The sequence below is a fragment of the Hakea prostrata genome, chromosome 4 (assembly GCF_041222555.1).
Source record: "Hakea prostrata isolate BN-2017 chromosome 4, UWA_Hpros_2, whole genome shotgun sequence".
Lineage (NCBI taxonomy): Eukaryota > Viridiplantae > Streptophyta > Magnoliopsida > Proteales > Proteaceae > Hakea > Hakea prostrata.
In genome coordinates, this window is record NC_142603.1 from 2,763,833 (window position 1) to 2,788,501 (window position 24,669).

A 24,669-nucleotide genomic window follows, 5' to 3' on the forward strand; every position below is an offset into this window, starting at 1 on the left:
TGCCATCAAAGAAGGAATTTGAAAAGTGTATGTTATGGACAAATAATGTCTTCTGCGCGCGTGTTGCCCATTTACAGAATCTTCAGACCTCATGAGTCATGGCGTGTAAGTGTACTACTCCCTCCCTGTGCTCTCTTACCTGTTTTCCTCTCTTGTCTTATTTGTTCATGTACGCGTCCTTTCTCTCTCTCTCATCTTATCTTTTTTTCATGTCATGTCATGTCTTGTCTCGTTTAAAGCTCTTCTCTCTCACCATGTCTTGTCTACTTTCATTTAAAAATTATCTCCTCTTTCCTTCTCTTGGCTTGTCTCATTTAAAAGTTAAAATTAATTTTCTCTCACCTTCTCTTGCTTTGTCTTTGTCTTTGTCTTGTCTCATTAATCATTGAGGCATTGATGAATTGATACACTGATCAAGACCGACGCCCACATGGAGAGTTAATTTTTTTTGACAAATAATAACTTATATTAAGCTCTCTAGGCTAATGCTAGAGAAAAAAAGATTAGTGTTTTACAAAACAAGGCAAGGATTGCCACCAGACACGATTAAGCGAAATTTCTTTAATCTACAGATTAAGAAACCAGCAAGAGAGTTACAAGACTTATGGATAAAAAGAAAACTTACGTAAATTAAACTTGCAAAGAGCCTCAAAATTTCCTGGAGTAAGCCATGACTTGGCCGGTTTAGAGACTGGACCTGGCCATTTAAGGCATTTATGCCTATGAGGCAATCCGAGAAGATTACAACCTAGTTAATACGCAAATTACAAATAACTAATATAGCGCCTCTAATTGCTTCTAATTTTGCTGCAAGCTAGCGCTAAAAAACCAAACCCAAAAGTAGTATTTGCCAGAACAAAGTGTCCTGTTGGGCTCCAAACAATGTTGCTTCTCCCTTAATGCCTTGAAGATTAGTCCCACGAAGCATCTGAAAAAACCTTGAAACAGGTTTGAAGTGGTGAATATTTTGTGTCTAAAGCAAAACTGTTGCTTGCTAAGATGTTCACACTATCAATTGGACCTTGGAAATAAGTTTGATATGATATTGCACCCAGTGAACTTCACTGAGTAACCTATTCATCAAAGTCCATAGTATTAGAAAGTGAAGCACTCTTACTACTAAATAATATTTAATTTCTTACATACCAAATAACCCAACAAAGTATACTACTGATTGTATTCACATGTTCAAAATGATCAGAATCTCCAAACTTCGCATCCAAAAAATTCAACAAATCATAAATAAAGTTACCTAAAAATTCATTTGTGTCAATTCTAAGGAGAGAAGCTCTCCAACAAACTTTTGCAAACTCACAATGGGGAGTCAAATTTAGAGATTACAAAGGTCAATCATGAATCATTATCTTGTAGAGTAGCAGTTGCCACATTCGCATACTTCTCAAAATAATCCTAGAGCACTGAGTTTGGAAATGTATCGTATTTCATCATTTTCGTTAACCTTGCCAATTCCATTAACATGGGTAATTCCCCAAGAGTTCATTTTTCTCTTGAAGGCCATGGTAATAGATCTGTTATATGGGAGTTATTTGTCCATATTTCTTCTATCTTTAGCCCATCTTGTTCCGCTTTTTTCATTTCCTATTGTAGTCTAAAAAGCAATCTCTAAGATTCCCTTCACTCTTCTTTTTAAAAAATTGATAGATTGCAGATGTTCATCGTTGCATATTTCAGTGTTCCATCCTACTGCTGGTTATTGCTGGTTATATATCCCTGCACATATTAAGATATTTTTATTAGACTGTAATATCTTCCTACACCAATTTTCTTATATATTGCTAGAATTTACATAATTCATATGAATGGCTAAAAGTAAATTTTCATCCTCCCTTTATAGTTCTAGAGCCTCTATCCATTTCTGTAGATTTCCTAACACCACAAGGGGATTAGGTGTTTTTTTTGATTAAACCATTGCATTCGCTAAAGATTGAATCTCGTCACAAAGAAGCCTAATAACCAAACTCGTTTCATGCTTCCCCAAAAAGCTGCCAGAAATGAAGTCAGTGGAGCATCAATTCTCCAAACCTATTTGTTAACTAAAAAACAATTACAGAAAGGGATCGAAGAATTTAACAATACTCCTTTAATAGTAGAGTGGCCCATAAATTATTTTATGGATCCTAGAGCTGTGTTTGTTTTGCACTTAGCGATAAAATATCTTATAGATATAATATTGGAAACCAACAGAAAAGAAAACAGTATCCGATCGGAACGGTGTAATTACTTTACTAAAATGCAATATTACAAAAACTTTGCTATAACATGAAGAAATTTATTTTCCTTCCTCTCAATTTCCTCTGCAACCAAACAAAACCGAAGACTGAAGGGCAAGAGGGGGATGGCCAATACTTAGAATTAAGATAATCCAAGAAGGAGAAGAAGGAGGTGGTAAGCTTATGTGTCTATATCTGTTGGTACCTGTGGATTGCTAGGAATGATCGTACATTTGGAAGACACACTTGGAATCTTGAAGAGGTTATTGAACAGGCTAAGAAAGTATGGGCTGAGTTTTGGGTTTCAGGTAGTAGTTCGACTCCCGAGTCTTACACCTGCCATAACCACCCTTTGCAGCCCCCACCCCCATTTCAGTAGGCTTATACTATTTACTGTGATGCGGCCCTTCCTCTTGATGGAATCCAAGGTGGTGTGGGATATGCTATTAGGGATCAGCTAGATCACATAATCCAATCAACTTTGGAGCCCATGACTTTTGGGGAAGCAAGTGTAGGCGAAGCGCTTACCATCAGTTCATCAATGTTGGAGTGCAAGCACCTAGGTTTCAAAAACATTAGAATTAACTCTGACAATGAATCTGTTGTCGTGTTACTATTAGATCATAACCTCCTCCCCCCAATCTTTGGTTGGGATCTTGTTTGATATTGGGCTATTACGAGAATAATTTGAAAGTTGTAGTTTCTCTTATCTCTGTAGGGATTCCAATGGGCTTGCCCACTCCTTAGCTAGGAAGGCACTCAACATATCTGTTAGGACCGAGTGGCCATTGTCCTCCCCATGGCTTGATGGGTTGTTGTTTTCTGTTGTTGGGCCTTTGTCCCTTGATGAATAAAGATATTTACTACAAAAATAAGAGGTAATGTTTGGATGAAAATAAACGGATTGTTGTACAACTTTCCAAGTTTCAGGGACAGTGTGTAATTGTTCGCAACATTAGTGTCGTATATGTAATTTTAATTCGAATTTGAATCCGGAGACAACTCCGTCACGAGTCTTTGACGTCTCAGCGAATTAAAAACATCTTCTTCCTACATCTGCCGTCACGCATTTTCCTCTTCCTTGGCGCCCAAGTTTCGGTTCGGTTCGTTTATTAAGCTTTTACAAGATTTTAGTGGTAAAGGTGTGAGATCATTCTCTGGTGATTTTTAATGTAGCACAAATCGTAGCTTCAGTCTTGAACTTTGAAGGCGATTTAGGGATTTAAATTTGGCTTTGCGATTTAAGAATGGCTACTACTGCGGCTTGTAAGCGGGCTGTGCTCTTCAATTTCACAAGAGGATTCAAAGCGTTTAGTCGAGGCCCGGTCTGCATTGAAGGCCCGGTCTGCATTGAAGGCCCCCTACTTCTTCAAGTTCGCAATAAATTAAGTCTGTTCTCCAGTAATAATAATGAAAGAAAGAGGGAGTGGAAATGATAAGAGTTGCAAATTCCGTGAACTGTTTTTTAACATTATTTTTGTAAGGGGTTAAGGACCTAAGGGAGTAGAGCAGGGGGTCAAAAGGTTAAACTACCTCCTCAGGAGCTTAGGTGGCAGAACCCCATAAGAGTAAAATAACAAAACTGAAAAATTGGAAAGGAAGGTGGATTATGTGTGGCTGTGGGTGGAACTAAAAAGGGTACCTGCTTCTGTCATTACATAAAAACCATCGCCAGGCCAGGGGACTGACTAATCACACTAATAGGCAGCAGCAGAGCATATTCTCTCTCTCTCTCTCTCTCTCCTGCAGTGTCTGCTCAGCTGAGCCCACCGACCCAGGAAGAAAGAGAAAAGAGAGATTAAAATGGATTTTATGAGAGATTGAAATGAATCTCATTCTGGTTCTAAAAACAACTTCACTACTCATTAATGCCGTGCTGCTTCTCCTACTGTTAAGCTGACAAGCATCGTGAATCCATCCATTCCATGCCATGCGTAGCCTCATTAATTTAAAACAGAAAGACTTGGCTAATAATAAATAACAAAGGAAGGCAAGCAATGTAAAAGAAACTATAAGCAAACAAGGAAAATGAGACACTATCCATTCCCCACAAAATCAAAAGAGAAAGAAAGTTATGCAGAATCAGGTGGGAGTAAACTTGATTTCTTCGGATCGGACGGGGAAAAAAATCCCGTAGCTGCCTGTACCGTTGTAGCAATCGCTCCGAGTCCAACCAGACACGCCGTGACACCCCAAGAAAATTGGTTTTCCGATCGCCTGAAGCAAATTTCATCTTATTAACTCATTCCCAAACCAAATTATAAAAAAAAGAAAATAAAAGCAAAGAAAACAAAAACAATCAAAAGTTACTTGAGGAGGGTTTTTAAAGTATCATCCTGCATCTTCAGCTTCAGAAACTGTGCGTCGCTGGCGTCTACTTTCTTCTGAAACAAAAGAAAACAGGATTATCCGGTCAAAATACATAAGAAAGAAAAAAAAAGAAAAAAGGTTACAAATATACTACTTGCAGAACCCTAAACTGTTTAGCTTCTTTAGAAGAAGCGAAACATTGAGCCACATCAACTACAGACTCAACAATCGCAATGGCTTGGCGATATGAGAAACCTTCTTTTACCAGCCTTTTTGTCAACTTTAGACACAGACGACGCATTTTTGGAGCGAGCTTTTCTGAACGTAATGGCTACTTCTTGCTCGCGAGCTTTTCAGAATGTAATGTCTACTTCTTGCTCGTTTATCAAGGGATTTTGCTTGGCGCGTAGGCACTACTACAAGTAGCGAGAGAGGCTAGATTTAAATCTTTGGTTTTTTCATTAAATCATCACCGTAGGACTATCCATGTGCAACAAAAATACTTTTTAAGTGCTATTCACTCGGTTTACTTGCTTTTAACCCGAGCCAGGAAGAAGGTTCAAACCAAACCAAATTCTTTGCACCATTACTGCTTCTTGCTCAGGTTTATAAAGAGAAGAAAGAAGCGTACTGCAACAACGGGAGACCGTTTAGGGTTTAAATCAATTTGGTTTAAGCCAGTTGGGTTTGGGTCAATCCGGTTTAAAATCAATTGGGTTTGCTTCACTTAAGTAGAGTTCAAATTGAAAAATAGATTCTTATCCAATGGTTGTGTATCAAAGTTGCCAAATGGCACACTCTAGTCACTTGGCTGCAGGATGGCCGTAGAAACAACGGCCGCAGAGGATGTGAACCCACTGCTGGCTGCTGCTAAAGGTCATGATTCTGCCATGTCATCATGCTAAACTCCGACGTTCTTACCCTAATTCTATTATCGATTTTTCTGAACATTCATTGCATAACTATTTATTTCTGATATAATTGGAATTGATTTTTCAATAGACATCGTTCTTAAAATAAATAAATTTAAAAAAAAAAAAATAAAAATAAGGGCAACAATATAAAAGATATATTAAATAAAATAAATAAAATTTTACATAGGGGTAACATCGGGCCCTACTATGGCATAAATTATGCTTTGAGTTCTACAGTTTTACAGTTCTACTCCGTTAAAAATCATTATTAAAATTTAAATCACTCAAGTGAAAAGTTTAAAGTATTGGTATCGAGTATCATATCGGTTAGGTGATTTCAAGAGACGTATCATCTAGTCTCATATCGAGTATTGTATTGTTCTGACTACTATATTTAAAAAGCTGAAGCCATGGCACTAATTTTTTATATTACAGTTCTGATATGGGTGTGGGTAAACGGAAAGATCTGACCTAAATCACTGTCCTACAAAACATTCCCCTAGCCTGTTTGTTTCTGTTTATCTCCATACCTAACGATTTTCTTAGGAGGGTATGGAGAATAATCGATCAGATATATGGATAAAGCAGATGTCAGATATGCAGATAATGTAGATGGTTGAGTTGATCTAGATAAAATTTAGGTTTACCACGAAGAATCTGAGATGGTGTTTCCAAAGGGTTTCAATGGATGATTGGGACTGCAAATTGGATGGCATGCTATCATTTGATGTAAAATTGAGGTTTAGTAGATGGTTGGAATGGCATGGACAAAATTGGTGTCAGAAATTTTGAAGAAAAAAGAAGGGGAAACTTAGGGTTGGTGTTTACAAGATCATAAGAAATTGATGCGGGATTAGGGGTGATTGAACTCACTGTTGACTTAAGAACAGAAAATTGACAATTAAAGATGTCCTTGAATTTGAAACCACAGCAAGTTGAAGGAGTTTTCCATGGAGGTCGAGAGAATTCGTTAGAGCAGGGAGGCAATTAGAACAACTAATTCAAAAGGTACCAATGCTCAAACAAGAACTTTTATTGATCGATTCATGGGATCAGCCAGTAATTACATTTATATTTATTGCCTCTATGGTTGATATAGCTTTCAAAATCAAACGAGGAGTTGAAAATAGATTTGATATATCCTTTTAACAAGACTACACACAGCACACATCACGTGTGCAATATACTTTTATCTAGTATAGATATAGATATAGATACCAAGGGTAACATCTACAGTTTTTTTTTGTTGTCAAAAAGAGCCTATGTATCTTCATATATCCTTTATAAATAAAAATCATAAACAATCATAATAAAAAAATTAAGGAATGTAAACAAGCTTACCTAATTGCCGAGACTACCGATTCCAAAGGAAGTCTTCCAAAGAACCAACCAAAAAAAACCTTGATTGTTTTCTGCAGTAATAAAATCAGTGTTAGTTCCATCAAAAAATGGATCACAACAGAAGCTCAAGATCAAATTTCTTCCACCTGTGATATTCCTATGTTTCAAGTTATTCACCGTTTATCAGATACACAACCAAACAACCAAAGTGGAGGCACCTCACCAAGAAACCAAAAAAGCGAGGAACCAAACTTGCTATCAGGAAAACCACCCAAAGACAAAGTAAAATGAAAACGCTTGTCATCAAAGTATCCTTTAATATATATATATATACACACACACAAGACGGAACTATTTATCAGTATTATCTGAAGTTTCTTTCACCAAGTATCATGAAGAGATGCATATGCAATGTAGAAACAAGAATTGCAAAACTTGAAAGAGAGATATTTGAAAGCGAAAGAAGAAACAACACCCAACAACGAGCCTATTCGTTCTATTCCCTATACAATGAGGAACCAAAAAATTGCAGAGTTAGTTGGAGCGTCCTTTGCAGCCAAAATGACCAAAGAAGTGTAAAGAACCGTATAAGAAAGAAGGAGAAAGATTATTAACCCTAAATCGATCTTCAACGTAATGACCATTGAATACCCTCATATCCTAACAGAATCATAACTACGGATCAGAAACTCGGACCGCTATATCACCAAGCAAGGAAAGAAACCGAAATGTATACCTTGTTAAAATCCTTAGAGAATAAAAACTTCCTTCTATTATAGATCTCTAACTGCTCCAATAAATAGCCACCCTCGGTCAAGAAAGAAATGGAAAATCAAATTTGCCAACAGGTCCTCCTCCTCTCGCTGCTAAAACCTCCCCACCCCAAACGCTTGCAAATCAAAAAGACATCTCATAGGTTTTTTGGCTACCAAGGGGTTGTATGGCAATGATTATGTGCCAGATCTGACACATATAGCTTTCATCACAATGAACTATTGGTAAAAGACACAAAGTGAATAACCCTTGGACTGAGAGATTGTTTTTGTTGAATTTAGACAATACTCACAGCACAGGGCATACATGTTTGCAATACAAGTGACAAAAAAAGTTACTACCGCTACAACATACAAATCACCAAAAATATATTACTACTGCAACATACAAATGACTATCCAAAATTGCATAGCAGAATGAGGCCAGAAAACAATATTAAAAAAGCACATCTGGAACATTAAAATAGATATCCAAAAGGGGAACTACTGTGATACATGAACATGTCTTCAACTAAGTATTTGCCAGACATTAAATTCACTATTTTTAACAAGGTTGGCGAAGCTAATTAAAATTTACTTTTGGAAGAAGACCAAGAGAGTGAACCATATGATTGTTGCTTTGTAGCATATACTATATTACAGGTCAAGTGGAGAACTTCTGAACTGAAATTGTCACACTCTTCTCCTAATGCAGATACACTGCCTTAGATCCAAAACCTGTCGGTTAACCTAGATGGAGATGAACCCAGTCTAGTTTGAGTATCGGGTATTGGATCTAGTAAGATATCAGCCTTATTTTGATAGGGTTTTTGAGTATCAAGTTTTGGATCTAGTAAGATATCACCATGTAATTATGCAACTAGGACACAGGTGCAGAATGTAGTGCATAACATTACGTGTGAGTGCCCCCCAAGGCCAGGATGAATGAATGTGCAATCTTCTTCCAACCTTTTCTACTTAATGTTATCTCACCATCCACTGCAACATCCCCATTTCAGATTTCTCCTCCTGAGGGCCCTCCACCATCTCTTCTATAGAAACCCAAACAAAATGCCTATCTCAATAATGATGCTATACAAGTAATAAAATACATTTAAGAATCCCTCTATTGGTGAGGGTTTCACAATAGGACAATAAAAAACAAGAGTTACACCTCTCTAAGAAAAACAAGTGATGTATATACATTGGGAGTCACGAAGCTGAGGAATACAGAGCTCCAAGCAAAGAGGAATACATAAACCAAGAAAGAAAAGAACATTCCGTGATGAACATATAATATATATAAATATAAGACAAATATAGGACAGAATCGCTATAAACTAAAGCAAAACACAAACCAATAAAGCACAGATCAGCAAACACAAGATGCATATTAACGCTAGAGACTAAGCTTTCAACGAATCAATAATTTCAATTACTTGGCCAAACAAATATCTAAAGAGACCTGGATGTATCGTTGTCAGGGTTGTGAGTCTTGTGAGTGATGACGAGCAGGGCGTAATCTCCAGAAGACCTAGCCAGGGTACCTCGATCACCAACATGGCGCTCAACGTTGCAGGCCACGGCTCCTTCAGGAGTGGCTCGGAGAGGCAAAACATTGCCGACCATCAAAGTAGCCTTCTTACCACAGTAGAGGAAGTGACCGGTGTACATACCTTCAGCAGCAATGAAAAGCTCCTTCTGGTGGTGCTCGTATCGGAAGGTAACCTTGGCAAGAGGAGGAGCACCACGGCCTGGATCATGAAGGATCTCTGTGACAACTCCCTTCAGATACCCATTTTGCTCTCCGAAATCGAGACTACGAAAGCGAGCAGCACCCTTACCCTTACCGCCTTACGATGGTGTGTGTGGGACTTCCTCTTGAAGACGGATCCTGCTCCCTTACCTTACCCTGGAGCCAAACATTTATTATCATATCAAGTGATACATCGCTTTCACCATTTCAACAATTATATGAACGATACTGCTGCCATGCCATCAAAGAAGGAATTTGAAAAGTGTATGTTTTGGACAAATAATGTCTTCTGCGCGCGTGTTGCCCATTTACAGAATCTTCAGACCTCATGAGTCATGGCGTGTAAGTGTACTACTCCCTCCCTGTGCTCTCTTACCTGTTTTCCTCTCTTGTCTTATTTGTTCATGTACGCGTCCTTTCTCTCTCTCTCATCTTCTCTTTTTTTCATGTCATGTCATGTCTTGTCTCGTCTCGTTTAAAGCTCTTCTCTCTCACCATGTCTTGTCTACTTTCATTTAAAAATTATCTTCTCTTTCCTTCTCTGGGCTTGTCTCATTTAAAAGTTAAAATTAATTTTCTCTCACCTTGTCTTGCTTTGTCTTTATCTTTGTCTTGTCTCATTTAAAATCATTGAGGCATTGATGAATTGATACACTGATCAAGACGCCCACATGGAGAGTTAATTTTTTTTGATAAATAATAACTTATATTAAGCTCTCCTAGGCTAATGCTAGAGAAAAAAAGATTAGTGTTTTACAAAACAAGGCAAGGATTGCCACCAGACACGATTAAGCGAAATTTCTTTAATCTACGGATTAAGAAACCAGCAAGAGAGTTACAAGACTTATGGATAAAAAGAAAACTTACGTAAATTAAACTTGCAAAGAGCCTCAAAATTTCCTGGAGTAAGCCATGACTTGGCCGGTTTAGAGACTGGACCTGGCCATTTAAGGCATTTATGCCTATGAGGCAATCCGAGAAGATTACAACCTGGTTAATACGCAAATTACAAATAACTAATATAGCGCCTCTAATTGCTTCTAATTTTGCTGCAAGCTAGCGCTGAAAAACCAAATCCAAAAGTAGTATTTGCCAGAACAAAGTGTCCTGTTGGGCTCCAAACAATGTTGCTTCTCCCTTAATGCCTTGAAGATTAGTCCCACGAAGCATCTGAAAAAACCTTGAAACAGGTTTGAAGTGGTGAATATTTTGTGTCTAAAGCAAAACTGTTACTTGCTAAGATGTTCACACTATCAATTGGACCTTGGAAATAAGTTTGATATGATATTGCACCCATGAACTTCATGTAACCTATTCATCAAAGTCCATAGTATTAGAAAGTGAAGCACTCTTACTACTAAATAATATTTAATTTCTTACATACCAAATAACCCAACAAAGTATACTACTGATTGTATTCACATGTTCAAAATGACCAGAATCTCCAAACTTCGCATCCAAAAAATTCAACAAATCATAAATAAAGTTACCTAAAAATTAATTTGTGTCAATTCTAAGGAGAGAAGCTCTCCAACAAACTTTTGCAAACTCACAATGGGGAGTCAAATTTAGAGATTACAAAGGTCAATCATGAATCATTATCCTGTAGAGTGGCATAAGTTCATTTGTACCAAAATTGTACCGCACTAGATACCGTGTTTAAACCGTTTTCCCGTACCGATTTAATACCGAAACCGTACCAAACCGTTTTTGTAAATACCGAAAACCGTACCATACCGTTTAAATTCGGTACGGTACGGTTCTGGTTTTCGATATTCAAAGTTGGTACCGCACAGAAACCGTACCGAATTACCATCCCAATTTTAGGGGATCCATCCCTGGATATATCAACTCTCCCATTCTATAAAACATTCATCTTTTGATGAATGCACTTGTCGCGTGCTTTTGGGTCAAGTTCCTAGAGGGCTTTCAAGTAGACTCGACCTCTCATCTTGTAGTGAGGAGGGAGTAGTAGGGTGATGAATTAGGTGATGTGGTCTTCATGTCTTGGAGTGTCTTCTTCAACGAACCAGGAGGACATGAGAAAGTGTCTGGTGAAGCTTTAGGAGTCCTTCTCAATCACCTTACTTTGACTATCACTATCACCCTGAGAATGCTGACAACATCTTCTCCAAGAAGTGGAAGGCTCAAAGGAGGGCCCATTCACTTGGGTGTGGGCTGGTATGGACCATATGGTCCTGCTGTCTGTGTTACCTCTGGTGGAGTGGGTGTCTCAACTTCTTCTTTGGTTACTAGGATCTTAACATTATGCGTAAGGTCCTCCTTTGTCTGGACTTTGTCTATGTGAAGTTTCTTTTTCAAGGACTAGTGGACCCTCGTTAAAGTCAATAACTCCCCTTCTTTCACAGCACTTACTGGTTTGTTCAAGGCTTGTAATTATGTTGTTCATCACAGTGAGTTGTGTGAGGATCAAATTCAACTGTTGCCTTATTTTTGGCCCCCTCAAATGGTTAGTAGCCTGGCTGCTGTAGCTGATGTGGTTATCCCTATGTCTTGCTTTTCTGTACCAGTCGTCCTGATCTCTTCAATCAATTTTGGTGAGCTTCCTCAAGTAGGGGCATGGTTGGGGTCGCTTGACTTAATGTTCTTGGGGAAAGAATAATTGACTCAATATCCCTGACATCTCTGCCCAAGTGCTCCCACAGTTCCTTCACCTTGTGACTCCATCTTTCACGGGCATGTCCTACCAAGTATCTCTAGAGGCTTCTTTGGTTGTTGTATCCCTCCATATATACGATGATGGGACTGGTAGTAATCTGTTGTCAAGTCTTCCATACTTGGTGCTCCATCTACAACGGTTCTGAGACTCCAGCAAGTGCTTTGGAACTTATAGCTCGATACCATTGTTGCAAACCCCGAGTTTAGGGTTTGTTAAATCGAGACCCTCTTTAATAAGAACCAAAGACTGCGGAAGGTTTTTACGGGTTCTATGCAGCTTTAACTCAGCTCAAGTATGCTTTGGAATTGAAGTCCAATTCTGAATTTATGTAAGAATTAGATTCGGACTTGAAGTCCACATCCGAATTTATATCGAATCGATTCGGACTTGATAAATCAAATCCTAGACCAAGTAGGACTGGGTTTAGAGTTTTGGTTACGTTAGGGTAGTGGGGAACAGGCAGCTGGTTCTGCAGATTAGACTTCTCCAGTTGGTATTTTGTAGTCCAGAAACTGACTTAGAGGTGTAGGGGTCAAGTAGGGTGGCTTGAGAAAATTCTGCAAATCTGGAAATTTCTGCAACTTCGGTGAATAAGATGGAAGTCCAAGAAACTAAGACCTCGAGTTCTTGGACTATTTAGATGAAACTAATGGTAGGGATGGGTTACTAAGGCCTAGGCATTCCTAATAAGGATATAGAGGGTTGTTTGGGGGCTGCGGTTGAGGGAATCCTAGTGGGGTTAGGACTGAAAACGTGGGAAGAAGAAAGGGAAGGGGGAGGACTTCTACGGCTGTGCAGGAAACGGAAAAGGAGTGGGGGAGGCTGTTGTAATTGAGTGCTTTGAAATCGAATGCTTGGCTGTCCATAGGCTTTGTTGATGATGGTATGCTGCTGGATTGATAAGGAAGGAGAACAGAATTATCAAATTGTAGAAGATAAGCTTTCTACCCAGCCGCAGGGTCCCAAAGGGATACCCACCACTTCCCAAGTCGAAATTCACTCAATCAATCAACCCATGACCGCAGGGTCCCAAAGGGATACCCACCACTTCCCAAGCCGCATTTTCACTAGTGCATAACAACTTGTTCCACATTTGTATGGGACTGATTAGAACAAAAAAATCATTATAAAAAGTTTTCCACAAACTTTGTAGCCAAAACCGGTGAATGTAAGAAATTAATGGGTTCATATTATGCTTGACCTATACATTACTTGTATACATTTCACCTGAAAATTTAAGTAACGTGTATAAGGCACTGTTGTTCAATCATGTAAATCCCAGCATGCGCTTTTGTGCAACAAAGGGATGCTCTGATCAACAGTTTGATGCCAGAATGTATTTCAACTACTCTAATTGCATGTGAAGTGTCACTGAAGAGGATCTTTACAAAGATGTCTTAAGAAACTCAAGATGGCTAGCCTGATCTTAGCAACAGATCCGAACTCATCTTTCCCTCCTCTTCTTTTTTTTTTTTTTTTTTTTAATCCCACATTAGTCTATTGCAAACAAAGTGAAGGTACAAAGTGTCGGCGACATGGGCAATATATTGCCCTATTGCTATGGGGGGACACGACTGCCCCGGCACTACGAATATACATTATGTGGAATTGCGAAAAGTCGATTTTTCATTTGGTTTTTCACCAATTTTTCATTTGATTTTTACCAAAGTGATGTAGGACCTCTACAAACTTTGGAGATGTTGCCCCCACACCCCCGCCAAGGTGGTCTCCGCAGACATCCGCCCGCTCACCGGAGAGCGGGACCCTGTATTTGTCGGCAACAGATGTGAAGCATGAGCCATACTCAACATAATTATATAATAAATTGTAAACTTTAGTACATCTCTTCATTAGTTGTATATTTGTGTTCTCTTTGCATGTTTACACTAGTTTATATGAGTTTTTCATATTTCAGTTTTACTTGCATATAGCCGGATATATGTCAATCAGAAAATTTAGATTAAATGATGTTTCAGGCCAAAATAATTTTACCAGTGTATTTATTGGCCTCAAATTCGGCTACACAACAAAATTCAAGTCAAAACGACCCTAAAATACCCTCTGAAACCAATGGTCGAATTTTTATCGACACCCTGCTAAAAGTCGCTGATATGCCAGCAAAATGTCATTGTGTTAGTGTTGTCTTTAGTCACCGACACGGCAACATAGTCCGACTTTACGTAAGTTTTTTCAATTAAGTAGGAATTATTAACATGAACCGTGCCAATTGACGACAAACTCATACTAAGTAGATGATGACGATAAACTGAAATCAATTTTGACACTCAAACCGGAGTGATTTCTGTTTGCGAAATCCGAGGAGCGGCTTCCTTAATTGACTTTTAAATTTTGACATGATTGGTACCGGTTCATCCTTAACCTTACGTTCTTAGGGTAAAATGGTAAAAAAAGCTATTTTTTCAAATGAAAACGACGACTAACGGAACGTGACGGAGTTCGACGGATGTTCTTAGGGTAAAATGGTAATAAAAGCCTTTTTTTCAAATAAAAACGACGACTAACGGAACGTGACGGAGTTCGACGGAGGCATAAAAACATTACATGGCACTCCAGAATTCGGACCAAATAGAAAATTTGACCCATTTATCGGAGGAATTTAAAAAGCTAAAGCCATGGCACTGGCCGGTTCTTGTCTCACCAGTTCATCTTGCTCTTCTTCCTTAACCTTTCAGTTCCAAATCTCTCCTTCTGCCCGTTCCTTCTCTATACTTTCAATCCCAATTTCCAGTTTCAAATCCAGAGCTTCGAGACAATCTCTCATTTATCTTCCTTCGCAAGCAGTACCTCCCTCGACGACGGTTCCCACCACCTTCGTTTGCTTCTCCCGTCTCTCAGGTGATTAGTTGTTGTTGTCTAACTCTCCAACTTCCATTACCGTTTTTCAATCTTACCTGCATATGAATTTCTTGTCTTTTCTTTCGTTCTCTCTCTCACTCTCTCTCTCTTCATACAGCATATTCTTGTATAGATGCTGCTCTTTTGTCATGCGATTCCTATTTGCAAGTTGCTATATTCCAATTTTCTTTTCTAAATCTCGATACTTGTAACCTGATTGCTTAAAATTTCTTTGACCTTTGTCTAAATGTTATGAGATGGTTAACGATTACATTGGAGTTATGCTGTTGTGATTCGGTTATGGTTTAAATCCTTATTCTTATGCTTTGGATTTGGTCTCTTCTGCTAGGTTCTGCGTGTATCCATTGTCTTTAGATCTATTTGTTTCTTTGATAGGTGGGGCATTAAGTTTTGAACCTTCTCCAAAGTATTCGGCCTGTTGTGTTCTTTTTGCTGAATATGGTGATGATAAAAGTTTTTCATGCTTCTACTGAAATACTTGTCCTAAATAGGGTTATCAAATAGGTCTGTTGACATTTAGTTTAGTCCCTTTTCCCTGTTGCGGATTGTCTTAAATTCTGTAGGTTAGTTTCATCTCCTATATTTTATTGGACCTCGCTGAGCTGGGGTGTCCAGACGTTCAGGAAAAAATTGTAGCGTTTAGAGGGTAATTCGTGATATTATGTCTCATTGTTTTCCCTGGAAATTCTTTGTCCATTGTGTTTGTTAATAATCAGAATTTTATGTAAACGCAAACAGGTGGGAGGAGGAGAGTTTGTATCCTTTTCTCCTTTGCTGGTGAACCTGCTTTCATGACCACTTACATTATTGGTTGGTAGTTTTGTGGTTGTTTTGCTTTCTGTCTTGTTGTGTTTTCTGCTTCATTTATAGGATTATATTTTCACTGCCAACATAAGACAGAACCCCAAAAATAGAAAAGGGATAAAAGAAGGGCATTTTAGCTTGGAAGATTCAATTATTGAAATTCTCTAATGGTTATGGTTTCTTTGAAGAACTGATCAACAGTCTTCAGCACTAGCTATAGGCTTTTGACTTGTATTACTGTTCTTAATGATTGCCTGTATATTTTGTTGCAGAAAATGAAACACTTTTGAGATGGTATATACTTGGAATATGAAATGATTTCTTTGTTTGGCTGAGTTTACTTACTGATTCTGTCATGCTTCCTTTATCTGAAAATCTTTCTTTGTGTGCATTTGCAGATATGGATGGTACAGCAGGCACTACTCTGTTCCCATTGCATCGCTGTAAAACTGTGCACCTGGTTTGTCTCTGCCTTATCTTTGTCTCTTATACGATGTTGTAATTCACTTATATGGGTTGTGGTTGTGAAGCTGCTACATTTCATCTGAGGATGTCAACAGTGGTTTTGCCAATGCAGGGTTGGTCGACTAGTAAAACCCATACCTCTTAGTGAAGAGGTCATGGGTTCAACCCTTGCACTCAACATATGTAATATCCCCATCCCTTGTATGTCCAAAATCGCATGTCCCCCCCCCCAAAAAAAAAAAAAAAAAAAAAACACACACACACGCACACAAAAAAAAAAGTGTTCTTTGTTTTTTTTAGCATTTATCAAATTCATATGTATTTGAAACCATGTGTCCAGGTGAGACATGCACAGGGAATTCACAATGTAGAAGGTGAAAAGGATTTTAAAGCCTACCTATCTCAAGAACTTTTTGATGCACAACTTACCCCTCTAGGATGGCAGCAGGTAAATTGTAATTCAGTCTCTTTATTTAAAATAAATCTGTATGCTATTTCCAAAATGGGTTTATGACTGCATGCATGTAAAAGCTTTTTCTGGTGTTTTAACAGGTTGAAAATTTGCGGAGGCATGTTCATGCATCTGGACTTGCCAAAAGAGTTGAGTTGGTTATTACATCTCCTTTGCTAAGGTATTGATTTTTCAGTGCTTTTTTTTCTTCTTCTTTTTCCTAAATAGAGTTTTAAGTTGTCAATCATGAAATTTGGCCTTCTATTTGACGATGATGAAGCAACATATGGTTCATAAACTTTCCCTTCTGGAATCCTTGGTTTGGACCATCCTTGAAACCAGAATATTTCACATAAAAAAAATTCAATTTCTGCTGAACCTGTAGTGTCTCGATGGATGGTTTAGGAGGCCCAAATTAGCCATAAAGTTGTGGGAAAATCTATGTTAGGCTCTCTAATGTAGATAAACTCTTTTTTGGGGTAGGATAATATGGGGGTTCCCTTAGATTGTGAAGTAACACACTAAAGTGGCAGTTTGATTGTGGACCCTAGGTTGGCGGTATTCTATGCATGTTGCTGTATACATTCTCTAATGTGGCCTATTTCATACAACTTTGAATCTTTCACACACATAGCAAATCATTGCTTCCAATGCATTTCACTACTGCATAACAACTTGTTCCACACTTGTATGGGACTGATTTGACCAAAAATCATTAGAAAAAGTTTTCCACAAACTTTGTAGCCAAAACCGGTGAAATGAAAGAAATGGATTCATATTATGCTTGACCTATACATAACTTGTATACATTTTGTTTGCAAAATAAAATAACCGCAAGCGCACAGTATCGTGTAGCTAACGGGTCGATCTCAGGGAGATATGCCACCTAGAATTCAACTTCTTAATAGTAATGCGAGAGTGGAATGATTCAATTTTTGTTAACTAATTACTTAAACTAAACCAACGATCCTAATCCATACATCTAATGCAATCGAATTGAAACGAAAAAAAAATAAAGCAAACATAACTAATGCATAAATAAATGACAGGAAAAAAAAATGAAAATGCAACACCACCCGTCACCAGAAACAGAGGCACGACTGTAGGCTTGCTCCGGTTATGTGGTCCGAGATAATGAATGAATAGGCAGAAAGTAAATAACAAAGCAACAAAAAGAAAATGAAGCCTTAACCAAAGAGAGGCACGACTGTAGGCATCTTTGATCAAGGATTCAAGGGAAGGGAGAATAATTAATAATGCTGAAAGTAAATCCTAAATTAAGAATATTGAGGGGTAGATAGAAGCGGGAATGGAGGGGGGAGAGAAGACTATTGAAGAATCTTACTTACTTGCATCTTCTAAACAAAACTTGAATAAACAATTCGAATCTCAACCAACCCTAACAACCAGATCTAGAATAAACTAGATCTGCAATTGCTAGACCCAGAGAGAAAGCGAATCCTCTTGAAACTTGAACATGAACTTGAACTTGAACTTGAAATTGCATTGATAAAACTAAAGGAATTACATTTGCATAAAAGAAAAATTACACGACTTCAATCTTCCTAAACATTCAATCTAAAAACTAGAACTAGAGCCCACAAATTAATCAAAGAACTAGAGCAAACTAAAGAGAATAGAAAGTGCAAGACTAAAGTAAAACTAAAGAGAAAGTAAAGTGTGTAAAACTAAAGAGAAAATCAAGTGTGTAACTAAAGTAAACTAAAGAGAAAATCAAGTGTGTTAGACCTAAGAGGGAGGTAATATTTATAGAAGAATGAGAATAATTTACAAACAAGGAAAAATAATGATAATAATAATAATAAGAGTAAAATAGAAAAAGAAAAAACAAATAAAGAAGGAGCAAAAAAAATTCGTTAGAAAGAAAGAGAGAAAGAAAGAGAGAGAGAGAGAGAGAATAAGTGGAGAAATAAAATAAAATAAAATAAAAACTTGCTTTTGAAGCTCACGTGGAGACAAGGTGGAAGAAGAAAGAAAAGTGGAAGAAGGAAAGAGAAAGAAAATAAAATAAAACAAAAATATATATATATTTTGTTAACAAAAATATAGGTGGGTTGGTTATTAAGGAAATAAGAAAGTAAATAAAATAGAAAGTGGGAAGAAAGAGAAAAAACTAATTAGAGAAATAAATAAAATCTAACAAAATAAAATATTCTAAAAAAATAGAAAATCCTAGTCTTTGACTACTTGTGGGCCCCATACAATTCTCAATTACAATAAAGAAAAATAAAATAAAAATCCTAATCTAATTTTACAAGATATTCTGGAGTTGGCCCATAATTGCATCTCTAGCCCATCATGCTCCAAATCAGGCCCACTTTCGCACTTGAGAATTTGAACGGACCTCTTGACGTGTAAAATCGCATGTTTCATACTCAAAACTCCAGATATTCGCTTAAAGTCCTAAAAATTCATAAAATCTGCAAAAACAACGTAAAATCCAAGGTAGCTCCACACAAAGTGTTAAAAATGCATGTTTTATGCCCTAAGATTTCACACATAAATGTGCTCATCACATTTCACTTGGAAATTTAAGTAACGTGTATGAGGCTCTGTTGTTCAATCATGTAAATCCAAGCATGCGCTTTTGTGCAACACAGGGATGCCTTGATCAACAGTTTGATGCCAGAATGTATTTCAAGTACTCTTATTGTGAAGTGTCACTGAAGAGGTTCTTTAGACAGATGTCTTAAGGAACTCAAGATGGCTAGCTTGATCTTAGCAACAGATAGACAAGCCAATCTTATTGTTGGACAGTTAGGATGTCATCCTGATCTATTGATCATTCGAGTTATGTATTGTGTTTTAACAATATAGATCAGCATGTAATGAACTTTTCCTCACATTTTCAGCTGCGTTACTGTTTTATAAAACATTTGACTATTCAACTATTTTCAGTGCTCTAGCACAGTTTGTTCATACCTCAAATAGATTTAGTATATCCAATGGGCAGTATGACATGTGTCTTGCTAGCCTTTTCAAGACAGTTTCCTGCTGACATCTTCTCATTGCAAATAGCTTGGAGGTCCCATATACATGTAATGGTTGTTATACCTATAGTGAATTTATTTGACACTTTTTATGTAGAATTATTTTTATATTTCTACTTTGGGAACAAACTATATTTGTAAAGTGGTTGTCACAAAGAAAATGCATTTTTTTGTTATAACGTAGTTAAATTTCATAGGTTGTGTATATATATTTTTCAGGACAATGCAAACAGCTGTTGGAGTATTTGGTGGGGAAGACTATGCGGATGGGATGAAGGCACCACCACTAATGGTAGCGAAGGCTGGAAAAAGTGATCATGCCGCAATTTCAAGTGTAGATTGCCCACCTTTTCTTGCAGTGGAGCTTTGTCGAGAACACTTGGTATGTTGTACATTCTAAATATGATTTGATGTAGAGTATTGGCTCCCAAAAGTTTCCAAGAATGGCCACTCTAAATTTAGAGTCATAGATTGTTCTCCAGGGATATGATGTTTAGTGGCTTTGAGATTTTTATGTATCTCTCTCAGAAAACTTTATGGCAATACATCCCACTCTGAGGTTGAATAAAATCTTGGTTGCAAGTTGCACTTCAGCTCCAGAATTTTTGTTTTTCAGATTTGGGCTTGAACTGATGTGAAGCAACCAATGAAACTCACTGTTACCCAGCTTGGCAGTTAAGACTTATAAAATTTCTTGCAGCATGAAATTAGTTTAGACTTTAGAGAACTAATTTGGGTTAGGACTTAAGTTTTGTGGACTTCCAGGCCACATGTAAGATAGGCTAATTTTCTTTTTAATGTTGCCTTGTCAGATATGTATTCACAGCTTGTGGATGAAAAGGGTGGCATTATTTAGCGAAATTTAGAATCCCCATTTAAAGCAATGCTTAATCCGTACCCACTTGGCATTGTGAAACATACATGGGGGCTTTCCAATTATACAACCCAACTGGAGGGAGGGAGGAAGGGAGTCAGTGAGTTCATATGTCATGTCAGCGGAAAAGGGCAAAATGTTTTAGCTTCTTTTTCACCACCTTTGTTACAACCAGGCTTTCCTAAGAAAAGTCGTTATCCAACTGTCATTTGAAACATTGAATTCAGATAATTTAATTTTTCTACCCTGTTCATCCTCACCTTGAGGGCCTTGGTAATTCAGCCATTAGAACTAGTAAACCAATACTTCAATGCCTAACTCATCCTAGTACTAAACCTTGGTCCAAATTTAAATTATGCCTGCACTGTTAGGTTCTTTCAAATAAAATTCTATTTTGCATAAATTTACTCAACTATATGGGATTGCCCAAAGGAGGAAACCGTTTCTGACACATCAGCTTGGGTTTGAAGTGGGTTGGAAACAGACAGAAGACATGTCCAAAGTTCTCTCCAAGCTAGACTGAGCTTTCTGTCTTTTCCATTCATGGGAATGTTTTCCCAGTTTTATTAATTTTTTTGCACTTTGTTGTCTTAACTACTCTACTATGTGTATTCTTAACTACAGGGCGTTCACCCATGTGATAAAAGAAGAAGCATTACGGAATATAAGCCTCTTTTTCCAGCAATTGATTTTTCTCTGGCAAGTACTGTGTTATGATGATTTATAAATTGCATAAAAACAACAGCTATGATTTTTTTCTTCATTTTTTATACTGAAACTTGGGTTATAGTTTAGTTTGTAGGTAGTGTTGCTTCTAATAATACGTGAATCTGTGTTCAGATAGAGAATGATGAGGACATTTTGTGGAAGCCGGATATTCGAGAGCCAAACGAAGAAGTTGGAGCTAGGGGAATGAAGTTTATTAACTGGTAATACTTTTGCCTTCTCTATAACACAGGATTGAGGCTGACGAGAACTATTAAAAAAAGAAAATTAGGTGAGACAAAATGTGCTATGGCATCTTTTACTGCAAAGGAAACATTGGGCTTCCCCCCTCCCCCCCTTTTTGGGGTGGGGGGCTTTGTTATAGATTAAATGTGCGATGTTTAATACATGTTACTATTATTTTTCATTTCTGGTGATAACTGGATCTGCTCTCTCTTCTAAATTTGACTTTTTCTCCCTTCTCTGTTGTTGCCTCTCGCTTTCTGAAATACTGTACAATGTCAGAATTATTTCTTTGTGAGATGTAAATCATTTGAAAAAGTTGATTGCCTTCATTAGTTTTATTTGGAATGATTTAGGAAACCAATAGGTTTTGAAGATCAGCAGCCTTCTATGTGGTTTTTGCCTCGTTAAAAGTCATTCTTGTGGTTAATTTTATGATTCCTTTGGATATCTAGTATACATTGAATTGATAAAAGTGGCATAAAATCTTTTCTTTACAGGTTGTTGACACGAAAAGAGAAGGAGATCGCAGTTGTTACACATAGTGGATTCTTGTTTCATACCCTAAGTAATTTCGGAAATGACTGCCATCAGGTGGTGAAAAAAGAGATATGCACACAGTGAGTGGTGAACTTACAGTTTTGTTTAGGTTGTACATAATTTTGGATCCATTCAACTAGAACGTGTTTTTACCATGAGGAATTATTGTTGAATATGCTACTTGGAACCAGTTGGTTAAGTCTGCTTGGTTTCTGTGGCATAGCTTTGTGCCCAGATTCCTACACAACATGTGAACAACCATTTCCTAACCACCTCGGATGGTGATTTTTGATGATAGTGACTCTTTTGTTGGGACTGCACTTTATCTTTGCTTCTATATCCCCTTTTAAATGATCCTGTGTAACATATGTTGTTTTTATCATTGAAATGGTTAGTCTAAAACATAGAAGAAGAATGGTTATACTATTTCATGCACGTCTTTCTTGGCTGGTTGTTTTTTACCATGTAGCTTGAATCAAATGCACATCAGTAACACTCAGATAGAGGAACCCCTCAACAAATAAATCTGCATTAGACTTATCCGCAGTAGAAATGAATCTGATAAAAGTCAGCAGCTCCTTTTGGGGGAGGAATCTAGCTGTTAAGTGAGTCTAAAAAGGGTTGGGGGGGGGGGGGGGGGGGAGGATATACAATAGATTGTACTGCTCCAGGTGCCTTGCAGGGTTATTTTTCTGCCTTCCCCTTAGTTTGCCCTCTTAAATGGACCGCATGACATTGCAAAAACATGTATGTATTTATTTTCCGAGTTTTTATTTTATTGGACGCTTCGTTCTGTTTCTTCTTGGCATCTGGGACTAACCCTTGAATTTACTCTGAACTTGCAGCTTTGCTAATTGTGAGCTCCGCTCTATTGTGGTGGTTGATAGATGGTGAGTGTTGCAAGAGCACGTAATTGCTTCCTGCTGTTTTGACTAGTTACACTTTTTCTTATGCTTTTTCCATTTTTTATATAATTTCTTATGACCTGCAGTATGCTAGGGTCAGACTCCCCGACAACTAACTATCCAGGAAAGATTCCTCATGGTCCTGATCCTCCCAGTGAAGTTGTTGATGAGAATCACAAAGAGGAAGGTATTCCCAATTCATCAGCCTGACTGATTGGCGAGTTGGATGTTGGATTGATGGATTTAAGTCATCCCTGATAGCATTCTTGGGAAATGGTTCTTTAAGGTTCCCACTTCATTTAATATAAATGCCAGTCTGTGAGGCGATTCCAAGATTCTTTTAAGGAGTTGTGAGATTCAGAAAGTAGTAGGAATTGATTCTTTAATGCAGTGAAAACTGACATTCTCAGGGGCTGCTGAGTTTTATTTTCTTCAATAACAGGGTTACACTTGCATACTTGTTTCTGATTGGCATGTTCTCTGTGCCAGTAACAGCAAGATTTTTGAAGCCTAAATTTTCCTTTTTGTTGGAGCCAGGGGACAATATCATCTGCTTTATAGTCCTTAAAGTTACTACTAGTTTTGGTTATTCAAGGATGAAATAGTGTCAAACTATATGACAAGGTGAATAAGCTGTTGGACCATAAGCTAAAGGTATTGACGCTTGCGGCTGGAAGCTATTTAACGTCTTCTTATTCTATCTCGACACCGGGAAGGCAGCCATCTTTGGCTACCAGCAAGAAACAGGCTTCTTTTTATTCGGAACAACTTATTTGATTGGGATTTCAAATAGCCATACAAATTCTTAGCGTTCCAGTTAAGTTAATATGATATCATACTAATAAATGATACCTTTTAAATTTAGTTGATCGCTGACAGGAATTGATTTCCATGGAAGATTTGCTTTGCTTGTATCTCCACAAATTTGAAACCAGAGAGCTATCTCTTGACACCCAGAATCTTTTGTAGGCTCTTGTTCTGTAGTTTTACATTATCAAATATGAAGCGTTTAGATTGGCTTTCCGGGTCTAGGGGTCCAATAATAGAAACATGATTTGTTGAAATTTGAGTTCCAAGGGAAGTTGTTTACCTAAAAAAAGAAGTTACAAGGCAATTTCAGAGTTTCAATTTACCAACAAGTAACATAATGTATAGTGAGTTAATGCTGTTCTGATGTCCAAGGGCCAAAATTTTTAGGCCCTTCCAGTCTATAAAATTGCATCCTTCAGTTGAATGGAGATGGTATGCTCCGAGTCTTCTAACATTAGAATGTGATTTCCCAAAGGCAGGATTCTCATTCTTTGCTTGTTGGCAAAACTAAGATGCTTGCATGGGTCAACAAGGATGCTGGTTGCAGTTGCACTGTGGGACAATACATTCAAGCGGGTGAATCCAACCAGCTGTTTCTGTTCTGCATCTCTGAATGCAGCAGGTTTTCTGGAGAACAAAATTACAACTTGGCTTCATCCATATCCTCATTATTGGTCACTAGTATTTTTGTGCGAAATCTCAATGCATCGCAGGACTCCACTTCATCCACAGGAACACATTTATGCCCATCTCTTCTTGTCTCAGTGCGCAGACACTATCACAATGCTTTCCAGAACAGAAGAACATGACAAGCTTACTCTGTTAGGCACTGATCAGAAACTGTAAGTATAATTGGAGTAACTCAAGCCATATCCAAATGGATATACATTATCTCCAGTATAAAATCTATATGTTCGTCCAGGGTAATTGTGCAAAGGATCTCAGGATAAAAACTAGTTTGTTCTTTTCTTTTTTTTTTGGTTCTAGTAGACTTGAGCTC

General features: G+C 37.7%; 1 protein-coding gene and 1 long non-coding RNA gene across 2 annotated transcripts; one reads left to right on the top strand and one right to left on the bottom strand.

The window, feature by feature from the left end:
- Window positions 1-3,573: 3,573 nt before the first annotated feature.
- On the bottom strand, window positions 3,574-9,665 carry LOC149017066 (uncharacterized). Its single transcript, XR_016172766.1, has 4 exons — window positions 9,014-9,665; window positions 6,797-6,867; window positions 4,542-4,615; window positions 3,574-4,448 (listed from the first exon to the last, which is right to left on the bottom strand). It is a non-coding gene; the product is annotated as an uncharacterized LOC149017066 (long non-coding RNA).
- Window positions 9,666-14,580: 4,915 nt separating this feature from the next.
- Window positions 14,581-23,395, top strand: LOC149017067 (Phosphoglycerate mutase family protein). The gene is made up of 10 exons (XM_089151369.1): window positions 14,581-14,840; window positions 16,064-16,125; window positions 16,471-16,578; window positions 16,683-16,762; window positions 19,812-19,974; window positions 21,091-21,165; window positions 21,307-21,395; window positions 21,915-22,034; window positions 22,800-22,844; window positions 22,946-23,395. Exons 1-10 carry the CDS (start codon window positions 14,618-14,620, stop codon window positions 23,067-23,069), a joined length of 1,089 nt encoding a protein of 362 aa, XP_089007495.1. The 5' UTR covers window positions 14,581-14,617; the 3' UTR covers window positions 23,070-23,395.
- The last annotated feature ends 1,274 nt before the right edge of the window (window positions 23,396-24,669 follow it).

What these genes read in the sequence shown, in the direction of transcription:
- LOC149017067 (XM_089151369.1), top strand. Translation starts at nt 14,618, where the DNA reads ATGGCACTGGCCGGTTCTTGTCTCACCAGTTCATCTTGCTCTTCTTCC. An exon ending in CCCCTCTAGGATGGCAGCAG is followed by an intron (nt 16,579 to 16,682) that starts GTAAATTGTAAT and finishes GTGTTTTAACAG; the next exon opens with GTTGAAAATTTGCGGAGGCA. An exon ending in AGCTTTGTCGAGAACACTTG is followed by an intron (nt 19,975 to 21,090) that starts GTATGTTGTACA and finishes TCTTAACTACAG; the next exon opens with GGCGTTCACCCATGTGATAA.